Source organism: Oncorhynchus clarkii, chromosome 2, assembly GCF_045791955.1.
Source record: "Oncorhynchus clarkii lewisi isolate Uvic-CL-2024 chromosome 2, UVic_Ocla_1.0, whole genome shotgun sequence".
NCBI lineage: Eukaryota > Metazoa > Chordata > Actinopteri > Salmoniformes > Salmonidae > Oncorhynchus > Oncorhynchus clarkii.
Genome location: NC_092148.1, coordinates 33,155,624 through 33,172,699, shown reverse-complemented (window position 1 = coordinate 33,172,699; position 17,076 = coordinate 33,155,624). Strand labels below are relative to the sequence as shown.

The 17,076-nt window shown below is 42.0% G+C and overlaps 1 protein-coding gene across 11 annotated transcripts in view; it reads left to right on the top strand.

Annotated features, from left to right (window-relative positions):
- LOC139366959 (myelin basic protein-like) overlaps positions 1 to 17,076 on the top strand; it is a 69,080-nt gene that overhangs the window by 37,469 nt on the left and 14,535 nt on the right. For 3 of the 11 annotated variants that reach the window (XR_011626825.1, XR_011626829.1, XR_011626830.1), the window contains one exon: positions 15,461 to 15,985. Coding sequence is in view for 8 of the 11 variants with exons in the window: in XM_071104786.1 (XP_070960887.1) it covers positions 15,872 to 15,985 (114 nt within the window). In the remaining 3 variants the exon portion in view is untranslated. Of the gene's footprint in view, positions 1 to 15,460; positions 15,986 to 17,076 lie in introns of those variants that run through there. The other 8 variants (XM_071104778.1, XM_071104769.1, XM_071104803.1 and 5 more) reach the window with 5 other exon arrangements.

Here is a 17,076-nt window from a genome sequence, read left to right as displayed (position 1 = left end):
TCCAATTGAAAATCAGTTGTTTCAAACCCCCACCTAAAGGAAACCCTGTTTTTAACCTGGCGAGATCAGATATAATATCACCTGATCCTAGAATAACATGCAAACAACCTATACACAACTTGTAATTTATTAAACATAAATGTTTGTCTGTCGGTGTACCTTGCTGATTCTGAGATAGAGGGAAACATATTTTGGAAGGCACAAAATGGTCACCGGTGACGTTCGGCAAGGTACGCCAGTGACAAATTATGATTTTATGAAGGTGGTGCATGAGGTGGCAGAAGGGATTAGGTGGGGATGATACCCTTTTGTTTATACTGTACAAAGTTGAAAATGGAGAAACTCTTCCTTTAGCTGGAACGTTAGCCTGGCTCAGGTTCTGCTATAAAGTGTTAAGGGATTTGAGAGAGTTCCGATGCAGGTGAAAGTCGTTGATCTCATTAAGAAGAGAGCCACTTACCTGGCACATCGAATACAATTATTATCCCTGCAGCCCATATCAGAATTTTATAGGGATGTAATTTCAAAGTTGTTCTTATACAACCCATCTGGCTGCAACCTAACATAGAGAAAATCACTGGATTGGCTTTTTGATTCATTAAGATGAGCACAACCGGCCGAAGGACAGAGGAAGAACTTTTGAGGCTTGATCTATTTTTGTTGTTGCACTGACAGCTCTTTTTGAGATTTTATGTCAATTAAATAAATTATTATTACTGTTGTTGTTTATTATTATTCTTAGAAGTGTGGGCTTTTATTAGGGCATGATGCAACAGGTATGTAACATTCAGGGTTGGTGGCTGCTGATCTCGAGTCAGTCTGTAGTCCAGGCTCTTTTACTGTGTGCTATTTTATCAGGCGTTGTTAATATTAAACCATTCTTAACAGGCTGTTAGCACGCTGTTATTTTGTGAAATACTTCTTTCTAGAACTCTCATCAACTTCGAGAGAGGAAAGAACATTCATTATTGCTCTCAACTTCCTGTGAGGTAAGCACGCTGACCGAAACCATTGCTTGGAACAGACAGTAAAAAAATATGGAATTTCCCACCAAATTGCCACAGTTAAAGTGGTTTATGAGAGCCAGCTTAGTGGTCTGTTCTGTTTGAGTTGTCATCAGCGAACCGCTCTGATCGCCGAGGCCTCTCGAGCGTTAAAGGTCTCCAATGTATCCACGCTGCACTTTCTGTTAACAGACTTTGCACTCGTTTTCCAGTCCCGAGCAAACACACCCGGTCAGCATTGTCTGCTGTTAAAAGGCCATTATGCCTCCATTACCTTGGTCTGCTCCGGGGCCTACACTCATGCTGCAGCCACCGTCCCCTTGGTATGTCTGTGTCCGCCCTGGCTCCAGATCCTCCTGACCTGTCTGGCTACCTTAGCTGACCCTCTCCCCTGCCTTTCAGTCTGTCACCCCTCCCCCCTTTCCCCGGAATAGAATTAAACAAACAGCAACTGGGACATTCTAATCAGGATGTCTCGTGGTGCTGTCACTGTGGTTCTCTTCCACTGTCTAGGCTCTCTGAGCACATCCCATTGCAGGTTAAATGTTTTCTCATGCTGGAGAAGGTTTCAGACCATGTGGGTGTATTTTTCTATCAACTTGAACTTGCCCTTTAGGAAAGTGTGGCCAAAGTTTGTGGGACCGCCATTATGAAACCACAACTGTGTTCTCAAGCAGTCAACCTTTTTAAAGTCAAAATAGCTAAAAATGACTCGATTCAGACATTCAATTTGAATTCAAACGCAACTGGAAGGAATTGCTGAAGGTCTTGGATATAAAAGATTATACCGAGGAAAAAACAAATCTAAAGGGGAAAAAAAGAGAGGAAGAGACTTCTACCTTTTTTTTTTAATGAACGACCAATCCTGTTCAAGATCTCCACCGTCTTGCCTCTTTCAAGAAAATGTCATGATTTCACCATAAGTCAATTATTACCTTTTTCATGTTCGCGTCTTGGTTATGATTGCATTTGGGACCTGGCCCGTCCTCTGCCTTTCTAATGGGTGTGTTGCTGCCTTGCCTATGCTACAGCAGACTGCATTAGTCTGTCTCAGGGCTGATTGTGTTAGAGTTCTATGCTCTTCTGTTCTGGCTGAAGGAGAAGAGGATATGGGGGGGTGCTGCTGTTTTTCAACCTGGCTCCCTTCCCTCCATCGCTCCATCCGCCGTTCGCTCGTTTGTCTGTTCGTTACTAACTCCATTGAAAAGCTCCAAGGGTCAGGATGTAAAATGGAGAGTGAATCACAACATGCCGGGGAATTTGATTTTCTTCTGGGCCTGTTAAAAGTTGTATTTTCTTGTCTATCAGACAAGACTGCGAGGAATGTGTACTTTAGTAGTTTGTTTGCTGCTTGCACTTTAACAACAGACTGAGAGAGAATACCTCAGTTTTGTCTCGCTCTCTTTCTCTCTCCCGTCCTTTTTTCCTCTCTCTCTTTATATCTACCGTTAACTGACAAAATGTAATGGAAACACTTGAGTGAATGAGTTATACAAACTACAGTATATTGAAAGCAGGTGCTTCCACACAGTTGTGGTTCCTGAGTGAATGAATCAATTAACATCCCATCATACTTAGGGTCATGTATAGAAATGCTTGACAGACCATTATTTTGACTACCATGGCTATGCCCCCCATAGGATGCCAATGCCCCCATCCACACGGCATGAGTGGTGGTCACTGAATGGTTTGATGAGCATGGAAACGATGTAAGCCATATGCCTTGGCCATCTCAGTCACCAGATCTCAACCCAATTGAACACTTCTGGGAGATTCTGGAGGGACGTCTGAGACGGCGTTTTCCACCATCATCAACAAAACCCCAAATTATGGAATTTCTCATGGATGAATGGTGTCGAATCCCTACAATGGAGTTCCAGACACTGCAATGTGCATTCATCCCCCCCCATCCTCTCTCCTGTAACTATTCTCCACGTCTTTGCTGTAAATGAGAATGTGTTCTCCGTCATTTTATCTTAAAATAAGGGTAAAATAAAACAATTCCTTTTTTTTGTTTTAACTATTGTGTATCATGGTGGCCCAACACCCTATTATGAAACTATGTTGGTGTTTCCTTTATTTTGATTGGTGTTTCCTTTTATTTATTTTACATGTATCTATCCATCTTACTCTATCTATATACAGTACCAGTCAAAAGTTTGGACACACCTACTCATTTCAAGGGTTTTTCATTGATTTGTACTATTTTCAACATTGTAGAATAATAGTAAAGACATCAAAACTATGAAATAACACATACGGAATCATGTAGTAACCAAAAAGGTGTTAAAGAAATCAAATATATATTTTAGATTCTTCAAAATAGCCACCCTTTGCCTTGATGACATCTTTGCACGCTCTTGGCATTCCCTCAACCAGCTTCAAGTGGAATACTTTTCCAACAGTTTTGAAGCAGTTCCCACATATGCTTGGCACCTGTTGGCTGCTTTTCCTTCACTCTGCGGTCCAACTCATCCCAAACCATCTCAATTGGGTTGAGGTCGGGTTATTGTGGAGGCCATGTCATCTGATGCAGCCCTCCATCACACTCCTTCTAGATCAAATAGCCCTTACACAGCCTGGAGGTGTGTTGGGTCATTATCCTGTTGAAAAACAAATGATAGTCACACTAAGCGCAAACCAGATGGGATGGTGTATCGCTGCAGAATGCTGTGGTAACCATGCTGGTTAAGTGTTCCTTGAATTCTAAATAAATCACTGACACTGTCACCAGCAAAGCACCATCACACCTCCGCCTCCATGCTTCACGGTGGGAACCAAACATGCAGAGATCATCCTTTCACCTTCTGTGCATCTCACAAAGACAAGGCAGGTTGGAACCAAAAATCTCATATTTGGACAGATTTCCACCAGATCACATGTCCATTGTTTGTGTTTCTTGGCCCAAGCAAGTCTCTTCTTCTTATTGGTGTCCTTTAGAAGTGGTTTCTTTGCAGCAATTTGACCATGAAGGACTGATTCACTCAGTCTCCTCTGAACAATTGGTGTTGAGATATGTCTGTTACTTGAACTCTGATTAATTTATTTTGGCTGATAACTCTAATGAAGTTATCCTCTGCAGTAACGGTAACTCTGGGTCTTCCTTTCCTTTCCTGGGTCTTTTACCAAATAGGGATATCTTCTGTATACCACCCTTCCTTGTTACAACACAACTGATTGGCTCAAACGCATTAAGAGGGAAAGAAATTCCAACTTTTAGCAAGGCACACCTGTTAATTGAAATGCATTCCAGGTGACTACCTCATGAAGCTTGTTGAGAGAATGTCAAGAGTGTGCAAAGCTGTCATCAAGGCAAAGGGTGGCTACTTTGAAGAATCTGAAATGTAAATATATTTGGATTTGTTTCACACTGTTTTGGTTACTACATGATTCCATATGTGTTATTTCATAGTTTTGATGTCTTCACTACTATTCTACAATGTAGAAAATAGTAAAAGTAAAGAAAAATCCTTGAATGAGTAGGTGTGTCAACTTTTGATTAGTACTGTATATAAGACTCACCCTCATCCCTATTCCTCCCCTTTTTCTTTCATTTCTCTTGCTTTTCTGCCCTTCCTCCCTCCCCCTCTCTCGCTCTCTGGAGTGACAGAGTATCAGTACTTATAGGATTGTGTTACCAGAGTAGCTGGTAGATGCATACATTACTATAATTATTACAATAGTAGATCCATGGCATATTTATTTATTTTCATTTACGCAGCTGCGGCGGAAATTAGATATGGCAAATGATATGGTGTGTGGATCTACACCCATTTACGTGGCTATTGTGGGGGTTGTTGAAGCTTGCGAGGTCTGGACTTAAACCTCAGGCTGGGTCAGTCTGCTGTGTATGTAATCTTAGTTAAATCCGTCACTTCCCATTTGACTGCTGAAGGATTCTCAACCTCTATCTGAAACAAGACTAGAATACAAGTGTGATTTATGAAAGCATTTTCACCTCCAGAAGTGTTCACCTGAAAAAAAAGGAACACTTTAAAACAATTAAGTACCTTACTTTGATTGTTTTCAATTAAAATCATCAAAAAGAAGAAAAAAATCACTTTTTAGCAAAAAAGCCATTTCTGGGAGTGGTCTGAGTGAGAGTCCTTATTGGAGGAGCCTAATGGGAGGGATGTGTGACCCGAAAACTAACTATTATTAGCAGAGAGGTTTGAAACTCTCTTTGTTATTGGTCTATTAACTTATACCTCCTGGTGATATCGCCAGACAGGCCAAAACTCCACCCATGCCAAACAAGCTGAGATTTCAGGGGGTCTTTTCAAACAGCTCTTACACTGAAAATGCATTATCATCATGTTCACAATTTCACAGTATTGTTCCAACCTCATAGTGTGGAAATGTAAACACAGGAAAATTACATTTTTGACTGCACTGGGCCTTAGTGGCGAGCTTTTTGAGGTCTGTTCGGTTTCTGTTCGATTTATAAAAAATAATCATGGATTTCGGTTTCGATTATGTGGTTTGAATGCTGTAACAACACAGAATAAAACAATTAATACATGATAGTAGTGACTGCCCATTACTGCTTATCACTTATTAACCATCATTTATTCACTTAGAAAATCACAGAATAAAACAATGAATACATGATAGTAGTGACTGCCCATTACTGCTTATCACTTATTAACCATCACTTAGAAAATCACTATTTTGTAGCTCTTTAAAGTAAATAAGGCATACATTCGAATACCATCTATCAATCACTTAGACCATGTCCTTTCAGGTAGAGATGCATCACGAAGCATCAGCTGCTCTATATCCCCTCGTAATTACAGGTTCTTTTGCCTCTTCCATAGCAGGTGTAAAAGAAACACAGACCGGACAGGTGGATGCGCAATGGATTCAAGTCATTGTAGTTATTTACCATGTTTTAAGCACTAAACTATGTTGAACATTGGCCTGTTGGAAACTACAACTCCCTACTACATTGCACAGTTCAGGCTGGATCTGATTTATCTCTAGAGAAACAGTGCGAAGTGCGCATTGAGCTTACTGAAAAAAACTGAATGAAATGGAGTTCAAATAATTGAACCGATTTTATAGGTCAATTAGTTAAAAAATGTAATTAAAAAAACGATATTCCGGTAAATTGCTCAGCTCTACTGGGCCTTTAATCAGGCTGTCTGTTTTCTAAGGTAAGTTTTTTTTAATTTATTTTTTTTACCTTCAAATGTGTTGGACATAACATTTGGCTCCTAGACATCCATTGTGTTTCACCTCAAACTGTAGATAAAGGAAATAATAACTGTAATTACATTTTATTTTCAGTTCAAACCACAGAGGAAAGGTCAGTTAACAGATTATTAACAGGTTTCCATTTATTTTGTGATATTATTATTTTGAAACGGAAGAACTGTTGAATTGGATATAAAACCATTTAAATGATAAGGATTCCTTTAGGCTCTGTGCTTTATATGGTCTTTGTTGTACTTACCGAATATATTTTCTTTCTTAGTCCAATGTCTATTCGGCAGGAATAATTTATACTTCATGCCTTTATTGGGAACAAATACAAAAATATGTCATCTGTCTATCTTTGTACAGCTATATGGTAGATTAGCTATAGCTATCTCAAGCATTTTTTTCATCAGTAGAAGTAGATCATCCATTTACTGTACATCTGTGTGCATGTGTATTGTCTCCCTATGTGCATTTAGCTACAGTCTTTCGCTGTGCCTTATGTCAGGCCGTATATAAAAGATGCTGATGGCTCAGGCATTTGTCTCGGTGGCTGGGCCTACCACTAGCTGGTACAGCGGGCACTAGACCCTGGCACTGCCACAGCAGAGCTCCTGGCCACTCAAAAGCATTGATTGTTGAGAGCCACCATTCATCACTGGGCCAGTGTTCTCTGCTTTGACACCATTGTTCAGATTCTCTCACTGTCTCTGTCTTTATCTCTCTTGTCTTTTCTCTCTCTTTTTTTCTCACTCTCCCTCTCTCTCATTCTCACTCCCTCTCTCATTCTCACTCCCTCTCTCATTCTCACTCCCTCTCTCATTCTCACTCCCTCTCTGTGTGCGTGTGAGAGTGGCTGAAGCAAATGTGAGAAGTGGTTCGACAGTGAACTTGCTAACCCCTATAGTTGGTTCACTACTTTTGGCCAGAGTCTCCTATCAGGCAATAGAGTACCATTATGAGCACCTACTAGGTTGATATCCATCTGACCAACCGTGTGCTTCACTGGAGGGACTGGTCAATAGGCACTGTATAGGACCTGGGTCCACATAATGCTTCCACAGAGTGAGAGAGTGGCCAATAGAGAGATGTACACTATACATGAGAATGGTCAGCAATGTCTCGTGGGGTCATTATTTCTGTGATTGGACTACATGCACTGGGTGGGAGTTTGTGTGTGTGTGAGTTAGTGGGTTCAGAGTCCCAGGGTCCACGTCATCTTGCCTTGACCATCTGGCTGGACAATCGGGGAGTGTGTGTGAACAGCTGGTGATGGATAGACGATGGTTATTGTGGAGGAAAGAATGGACATCCATCACTCTGGGAAAGCATTTGGACCTAGTGTAGCCCACTGCTTCCCCAGTCCCAAAATTGATTCAAATGATTGACGTACAAATAGAACTGTAAATGCCTCCCAAGAACATGTACAGTTTTCTGATGCTTCTTTCCTAACAAACTTGCCAGAGTGAGTCACAAATGGCTTTTTACGATTTGCTTTTTGAACTTTCCCTGAACCTGTGTGATAGGAAAGTGTCTTCTGGAAATTGAGTGAGCAGTGTTTTGCTGTCCTGTCGATACCAGTGCAGATGGTAGAGATAGATGTGTCTAGATGGTCTGTTTTGATGGTGTTTTTTTTCTGACTCTCCACTTGATACAAGCACTCAGGATGATGAGTTAATTATGCCAGTGGTCAGGTAGCGTATTGAACAACGTAAGGAAGCTTTGTTGCACCTTGCTAAATCAGGCAAGGCATTGTAGCAAACAAGTCTTTGGTTGTCTAGGCAACGCCCCCCCCTCCCTCCCTGCAACAGCAGCACACATAGAAATATAATGAATAGGACAGACTTGGCACCTCTTACCCTGGCAATTTGACTACTAAACTCATGGGTATATTCGTAATGTCTACCTGGTATGGTAATGCAACAATTTCCATGGTAATGTAGAATATAAATTCTAATTATGTAAACTGATGTGGCTCATACAATGAAATGTATTTTTTGTAATGTTGAGTTTAAAAAAAGACCAAGTCATATCAAGCCATATTTGATATATATTAACACCAATTTGCACCAATTTGTGAGTTAGCATGGACAAGTTGCAGTATGAGATATCCCCAAGGTATGTTTGAGCAAAACACTCACTTGGTAACACCTCTATCTGTAAAACCTGTAAGCGAAATCAGTACAGGAATCCAATTAACCCCTAGAGTCGATTGACACACCGGTGCGTCAATCTAAGTTAAGTTAATTCAATAAATAAAAATCCCCATCAAAATCCTTCTATTTGGTAGTCTCCGAACACAAACTAATGAAACCTCACTGTGGAAAGGGGAGAATCTAACGAATTGTCACGGGATGCACAATTGTCACGGGATGCACAATCCCGTGACAATTGCCACAATTGTCACGGGATGCATCTGAAGGTAACCGGTCCGGATTTTTTTTTAACTAATGGAAGTATATTTCTTATATACACTTCCATTCATTTTTGAAAATGTATATAAAGAAATATACTTCCATTAGTTTTTAAAAAATCCGTACCGGTTGCCTTCAGATGTTCTTTGTTGCTGACGCTCCAGATACTCATCTAGTCTAAAGAAGGCCAGTTCTATTGCTTCTTTAATCAGCACAGCAGTTTTAAGCTGTGCTAGCATAATTGCAAAAGGGTTTTCTAATTATTAATTTGACTTTTAAAATGATCAACTTGGATTAGCTAACACAACATGCCATTGGAACACAGGAGTGATGGTTGCTGATAATGGGCCTCTGTACGCCTATGTAGATATTCCATAAAAAATCTGCCGTTTTCAGCGACATTAGTAAATTTCAACATTAACAATGTCTACACTGTATTTTTGATCAATTTGATGTTACTTTAATGGACAAAAAATGTGCTTTTGTTTTAAAAAACAAGGACATTTCTAAGTGACCCCAAACTTTTGAATGGTAGTGTATATACAGTACCATTCAAAAGTTTAGACACACCTACTCATTCAAGGGTTTTTCTTTAGTTTTACTATTTTCTACATTGTAGAATAGTGAAGACATCAAAACTATGAAATAACATATGGAATCATGTAGTTACCAAAAAAGTGTTCAACAAATCAAAATATATGTTATATCGGAGATTCTTCAAAGTAGCCACGCTTTGCCTTGATGACAGCTTTGCACACTCCTAGATTTAGGACAGACACTTCAAAACCTTGTTTCTTATGATACATTTTTTGGCTGTCCTTTTTGCCATTCATGAATATGTTACTCAATGCTTTTCTATGGGCTTTAGTAGTAAAGAACAAAATATAGATTTTTTTTTCAAATCATTTTTTTTTATCAAATAAAAATATATACCCAAAGAGGTCCTAAAATTGAAAAATGTAATTTGACCATCTTAAAACAATTCCATATGTCAGCTTAGCACCCCCTCCTCCCCCAATGTCTTAGACTTTAAAGAATTAAACATAATGTAAAGAGGAAATGTCATGAAACAAGAAGAAATGAAGCAATTAGACGAAAGCCCACAGTACATGTTCATCTAAAGCCGAATAATGGTGCGTTGTGCTCGGGGCGTAAACAAACGCCATTGTCACCGACTGGATTTGCTCCTTTTCTGTTTAAATGTGCCAGTGATCCAGGACAGTGGTGGTGGGAGAGGAAACTAACTAGTGTATTCTCTGGGCATACTGTGAAATGTAGGCTGCGTTAGCTCACGTTCACACAGCTCACGGCTGTTTTGTCGAGGAGATGGCAAGGCAATTGCCCTTCCCCATTAGAGACAAAGTCCCTGTATTCACGCCCGCATGCATGCACACAGACACACACACTGTGGATTGATCAATAGCAACCTGTTGATGCCGTATCTGCCTGTTCTGTGCTGTTGTTACCTAACACCTTTTACCTGAGAGAGGAGAGATCATAGGCTAGAAACCCCATGGGAGAGAGAAATGGAGAGAGAGAAAGTGAGAAAGTAGAAGAGTAAAATACATAAGGAAAGAGAATCAGAGAGAGAGAGAATGCTCTGAGTGAGATGTTTTTGGCCAGTAAACAGATTATTGCGAAAAGCATTGGGTGGTGTTGACGGAACAGAGTTGAGGTTCCATCAACGCTGGTAGTGGTGCCAGCCTCACTGGGACTAGATCAGCTTACGATGTAAACCTCAACACTGATTCTAAACAAGAACAGGAAGTGTAACCCAGCAAAGTGGATTTTGTTTTGCATGAGTGCATGCTGAAATTGTGAAGATTGGCACTACCACTGACACATTTTTCTAGATTTTTGTCCTGGGTAAAAGTTGATATCACATACACACTTAGGGAGAAAAAAGTTCCAGAAGGGTTCTATCACTGTCCCCATAGGAGAACCATTTTTGGTTCCAAGTATAACCCTTTTTGGTTCCAGGTAGAACCCTCTGTGGGAAAGGTTCTACATGGAACCCAAAGGGGTTGTACCTCGAACCAAAAAGGGTTCTTCATAGGGTTCCTCTAAGAGTGTACACAGGTTTGGTTGAACTGTTATTTCTGACATACACATGATTCCCCATTTGGATTGAGCAGTTGTAGGAAGTGAAGGTCACAGAGGTCATGCAAGGGGCTTGGGGTTTCAAGGACAGAGGCGAAAAATAAGGGGTTTAGCTGTAGCGTCTGTAGCGTCTTCTCTATCTGCCGCTGAAAAATCTCCAGAGGACGGCCTGACCATGAATGCCTGATAAGTCTGAAGACAGAGGGTCATTCTACCCGGGGCCTGTGGGTGGAGGTCCTTGAGCCATGATGAATGCTGTGGCAGTGGGCAGTGACAGTTTTTTACTTCTGGGTGGGAGGTCTGGTCAAGGGCCACATAACTGCGCTGCTTCTTAGAGGAATACTTCCCGTGCCTGGTTCCCACCACTGTAGGTGGATCCTGGCTGGCTTCTTGTTGTTGTTCCAGACGCTGGTCCACCAGAAGGCCAAACGTCCTCTGCTCTACAGGGGCCTTGAGGAGAGAGGAGAGCGATTTGAGAGAGCCAAGGCCCACTCGCTGCATTCCTCTTCTCCTCGTCTTATCTGTTTGTCAAGAGTTTGTCACTGTGGGTTGTCGCTTCTCCTTCTCCTCATCTCTCTCTCGGCACTACAGAGCTTCTTTTTATGGAACGGTCATAGCTTGGTAAATAAACATCTTTAAAGTACATTCTAAGAAAAAAAGGGTTCCAAAAGGGTTCAGCGGCCGTCCCCAAAGGAGAACACTTTTTGGTTCCAGGTAGAACCCTCTGTGGAAAGGGTTCTACATGGAACCAAATGGGATTCTTTAAGGCTTCTCCTACTTCAAAGGGTTCTTCTATGGAGACCGCCGAATAACCCTTTTTGGTTTTAGACAGCACCTTTTTTCTAAGAGTGGAGATCATTAACGGGCCTGATTGAAGTGGTCCGTCTCCACAGGGAATATGTGCTGTATCATGATGAGTGGCTGTGTGCTTTTCATCCATTCACCAAGGCCTATCATCTGTCTCCAGCCAGGCCCTGTGCCTGCCTCAGCCTGCCCTGTGACGGACACGTTGCCGTGAGAGCCTCATTAAATGATCTCATCGTAAAAGCACATGAATAATACGAAATTGATGAGAGGGACCAAGAGATCAAGAAAAGTGAGCGCAGTGTGCTACATTGCAAACCCTGAAGCAGCTCTGTAGAGACCCTTCTACCTCCTACCCCCTCCTCAGTGTCATGCATCAGCCCGCACATTAATTTCCCCGAATGTTGTTGACAAGCACCAGAGTTTTATCATCCCCCGCTATCTCTGCTACTGCATCTTTGTTTGGGGTAGAGGGGTAAGCATGATTTTGTTCATGTAATAAAGGAGCACACTGGGGATAAATCGCCTCTTTCTCTCTTTCGATCCCTGTATCTCACTTTTTCATCTCTTTTTTTCCCCCAAAGATGACGCAAATGTTTATTTGCTTTGGACCTGCTTCTGCCTGATTTTCTTCGACATTCCAGTACCACTTCATTAGGGCTTAAAATATACCGTATATTATGTTTAAAGTGGGGCCGACGTTTCTGACACAACTCAGTGTCTCACAGCAATATAGGGAGCGTTAATGAAATGCAATCGTCCACAGTTTTTAAAGGCGTCGTAGCCGTGCTCCACGCTCCTCTGAGCATATGACTAACAGCATTTCCTAGTAGAATATGGAGTTATATTAAGCTCCGTTATCTATGGAGGGAGCAGTGCGCTTAACTTATTTGGCAGGGAGAGTGTGTGAGGGAGACTATTTAATCAGCATTTAGCCCTGTTGATTGAAAGACTGATGATATGTGATTAAAGTGGAGACGGTGGCCCGGTGCAGACGTATTCTGAGTGCATCTGCAAGTAGTGGCTGAGCCTAATGGAGACAGAGTCCTGTTCAGGTCTCGGTCACAGTATTGCTGTCAGGGAACCAAAGACACAGCATTAAAGGGGTATTCCACTTCAAAATCAAAGTCAGTCAGGTGTTTTTAGATCTCTTTTTTTTTAAAGCAGTCTAATGTCAAGATGACTATCTTTCTAAACTTTATTCATAACTATATTTTCTAACAATGCACACGTGAAATATATGGGCAATGCAAAACTATACAATTGTACATTTGTTGGTGTTTAATTTTCAGAGGTGTTTCAATGTCAAAACACTCTGGGTTGTGCACACACATAGGTATACAGTTTCTTTCCCAGAGTCCCAAAGAGAGGGAGAAGGAAAGGGGGTTAGACAGATTATTCAGTGTTTTTGTGTTTGCCAAGCATACAAGATGCAAAGTGACTTGTAATACTGTAAGTGCAGTGGAAAGTGCTAATCAGAACAATGCTATTTGATGGCAGTTGATGATGGAGGTGATGGTGTGAGATGACTTTAACATAACAGGGCCACTGCCGGGAGGAAATAAGTCTGGACAGTTTGCTCATATTGTGGAGCTGCTGGAGCACCGGAGCACAGGCACGGCTTTCATCATTTTCTAACATCAAATCACTGTGTCTTTTATAGCACCGTCACAACGGCACACACCTCAATCACATCTACTGGGAAAATATCTCTCTCCCTCATCCTCTCTCTCATTCTATCTCTCCCTCCTTTTCATACTATTTCCATGTATCCCTCTCCATTGTCTCTCTCTTTCTCCTGATCTGTCTTTTCTCTTTCCTGCTCTTCTGGTCTCTCATATTTCATGTTGTGAGGTGTAGGGTCACAATTACAGTTGCCTTTCACCACGGTGACAAGGGATGTTTGGTTCTGTGATTTTGTTCACTGGGAAAGTATCAAGGTCTTAGTGACTCCTAGAGAAATAAGAAATAATGTGCTGGTGGAGTGTGGTTCCCCAATTGGTTCCCCAATGGGCTTTGAGCTTCGGTTGAGACCAGCCGTCCTTCAATCCCTTCACAATCATATCTAAGAGCAATTTGCTTTAATAAGTAAATAGCTTCCGCTACAGAAAACCTGCTTTCATCTTAGATATTTCATTTCAGTGTCGCCCGTTCAAGTGCCTGTGATTTTTGGCGTTGTAGCGGACTCGAGTAGTATGGCTCTACCTCCATGTACATCATTCACACAACTGTAACAGTTTCAGCTTATGTGCTTTAATTGTACTCAGATCCATGATGGCCCTTTGGAAGATCGCTGATCCGGAATGTAATGCGTCTCTTTGATCATAGAATCAGAACATCTGTCAGTAGATCCAGAACTTTGGTTCTCCAAGTTTTAGTTTTTTAAATTCTAAATGCAGTGATATTCTTCCATCTGAACGCCTTGTTGATCCATTTTGAGTTACTGGGGCGGCAGGTAGCTTAGTGGTTAGAGCGTTGGGTCAGTAACTGAAAGGTTGCTGGATCGAATCCCTGAGCTGACAAGGAAAAATCTGTCATTCTGCCCCCTGAACAAGGCAGTTAACCCACTGTTCCCCGGTAGGTCGTCATTGTAAATAAGAATTTGTTCGTAGCTGACTTGCCTAGTTAAAGGTTAATTATAAAAAATAAATAGTGTTGAGGTCTTTCTCAAACCCAATGATCTGCTCAAACCGGATCAAACCAACGCCTGCCTTGCAGTTGCTCAGGCATCAGATAAGTGTCACTGTGAATCGGGTTGAAAATCTATACTTATAGGAGTTATTTTAGTGACACTGGCCTCCTTGTCCCACATAAACAACTATGCGGCTCTGACAATAGACCACTGTTGAGGAAATATTAGCATGCAGATTCCACTGTTGTTTTTTTCTTCACCATTTCGTCCAGTATAGTGTTTGCATTGTTCTTCAGGGAGCGCTGCACTCCATGCCCTGTGCTCCGGGAGCTAGCTAGCATGGTGGCTTCTGTCAGAGGGGATACGTTACAGTTAATGCCGTAGATCTCAGCATCACCCTAATGGCCATAGTGTCCATTTGCACATGTGGAAAGCAAATGGAGAAAGTTGTGAATTAGCGCATCAGCATTGGACATTAAATGACAAATGACTGACCTAGGGATATGAGTACCACCCTGCATCCCACTGCTGGCCAGAAGCTAGGCAGGGTTGTTCCTGGTCGGTCCCATGAATGGGGAGACCAGATGCTGCTGGAAGTGGTGTTGGAGGGCCAGTAGGAGGCACTCCTTTCTCTGGTCTAAAAAAAATATATTTCCCATTGCACCAGGGCAGTGATTGGGGACATTGCCCTGTGTAGGGGGCCGTCTTTCGAGTGGGATGTTAACCGCGGTGTCCTGACTAAATTCCCAATCTGGCCCTCATACCATCGTGGCCACCTAATCATCCCAAGCCTCCAGTTGGCTCATTCATCCCCCTTCCTCTCCCCTGTAACTATTCCCCAGTCATTGCTGGAAATGAGAATGTGTGTCTCAGTCAACATACCTGGTAAAATGATTCCCGTACTAGTACAGGAATGTGGAAAGTATGCCATTATCATTCCAAGAGAGTTATTGTGCTTGTGGTGGGGGTTTAGGGGATGATATGTGTGAGCTGTGTTACTTTTATACAGTATTATAACTGTAAGGAACTTTTGCCATGGACTGAGGAGGAGACATTGTGAAACCGTTTTGATAGTCGGTAATGACCCTTGCTAACCATGTATGGTTTTCCCAGTTGCAGTAATCTCCTAGCTATGTATTTGATCTGTGTTCTAGATCTATTACAGGGCATGTCACTCAGGCATGTCACTCTGTTGAGTTTCTCTGGCAGAAAGGGCAGGGTCTTGTCAAAGGGACTCATTGTGCAGGGCCCTTGTGCGCCATGCAGGCCCATGGTCCAATAGATAACCCTTGTTTGTTTCTGCGCAGGCCTGGATGAGGCAGATGTGAACCCGAACAATGGCTGTCCCTCTGAGAAGGCGGCAGCGGTGACTGACTCCACGGGCACTGAGGGGCCCAGCAGCACCTGGAACGAGGCCAGCACAGCTGATGCTGACGATAGCGCCGTGCCACGCCCCCACCTGGTCCGCCTCTTCTCCCGAGATGCCCCGGGCCGCGAGGACAACACCTTCAAAGACCGCCCTTCTGAATCAGATGAGCTACAGACCATCCAAGAGCACAGCGGAGCGGGATCAGAGTGCGGTTCAGAGGATCAGGATCTAGACTAAGTTTGTTTCTTTGCTCTCCTTTCTCTCTCTTAATACCCTCTTCGCTCTAACCTGAGAGACAGAACCCCACTTACAGAGATACTAGCTGCGCTACCCAACCCAAACCACTGACATGGCAACTGCAAGCTCCTCTGGACTGTCTAGCCTGGGAAGGAAAAAGAAGGCCCCTGGCCTTATGGATCAAATTGGGAACTTCTTTGGAGGGGACAAGAAGAGGAAGAGCAAGGTGAGGAAAGGAGAGAGTTTGATTTGTTTGAAAAATACACCTCTAATGTACCATGGTTCATTTTTGTGTTCAGCCTTAAGTTGAGTGAGTGACTGTCTGATTTGTGGTTTTGGCAGATTGTGAGCTGCAAGAAATGTGTCACAAGTTTTTGTTTCAATTTGCTACGATTTTACGTCTTTAAGAAAATAAAAATCATGTGATCTACCAAAGTTTAAGACATTCACCTGAAATGTGCTTATTTGCGATTTAATGGCATTGAAAACTTCATTTAGACACTGGATAACTGATATGGGTGTGGTTTGAGATTGGTGTAGTCTTTTGAATACTTGTTTTGTAATTGTTATTTTATCGTGGTACTATCATTAAAATTGTACATTTTATTTCAGTTAGAGCTTCAAAGCATCTGCGGTACTTATATGGTCATAAATATAAAACTGGAGCCATTTTAAAGTTGTGTATCAGGTATTGTTAAGAGAGAATAATGATTCTGCTGATTTCATGGGGAAATTTGAATAAATGTCAGCACCCTTACGAAGATGTATTTTGGGAGAGACTGTTATGATTGTTAGGCTACCAATTTTCCTGATTTATTAGCTGTTTGCCATTTTAACTGTGGATGGTCCATGGTGGAGAACTATAACCTAAATGCCTTGCATGGACCTCCATCGGGTACCTCCATCGGGTACCTCCATCGGGTACCTCCATCGGGTACCTCCATCGGGTACCTCCATCGGGTACCTCCATCGGGTGTCTTCGACTAGGATTCTCTCACTCCTTCTTTACAAAGACAACTCTTGATCATAATATTGTACATAATCCAACATAAATAATATAATATACCATAGAATAGGAAAAAACATTTATCTACGCTAAACCTTATCCTATATGGGTTTGTGTAGAATTCAAGATGCTGCGTTGTGTAGTTGGAGAGCAGGTTCAGATAATATATGTAATTTAGCAGACGCTTTCATCCAAAGCGATTTACTCTGTTATGCGTGCATACATTTTAAGTATGGGTGGTCCCGGGAATTGAACCCACTATCCTGCCGTAGCAAGCACCGCCTGGACCCAGATGTGTGTGGATAACTGTT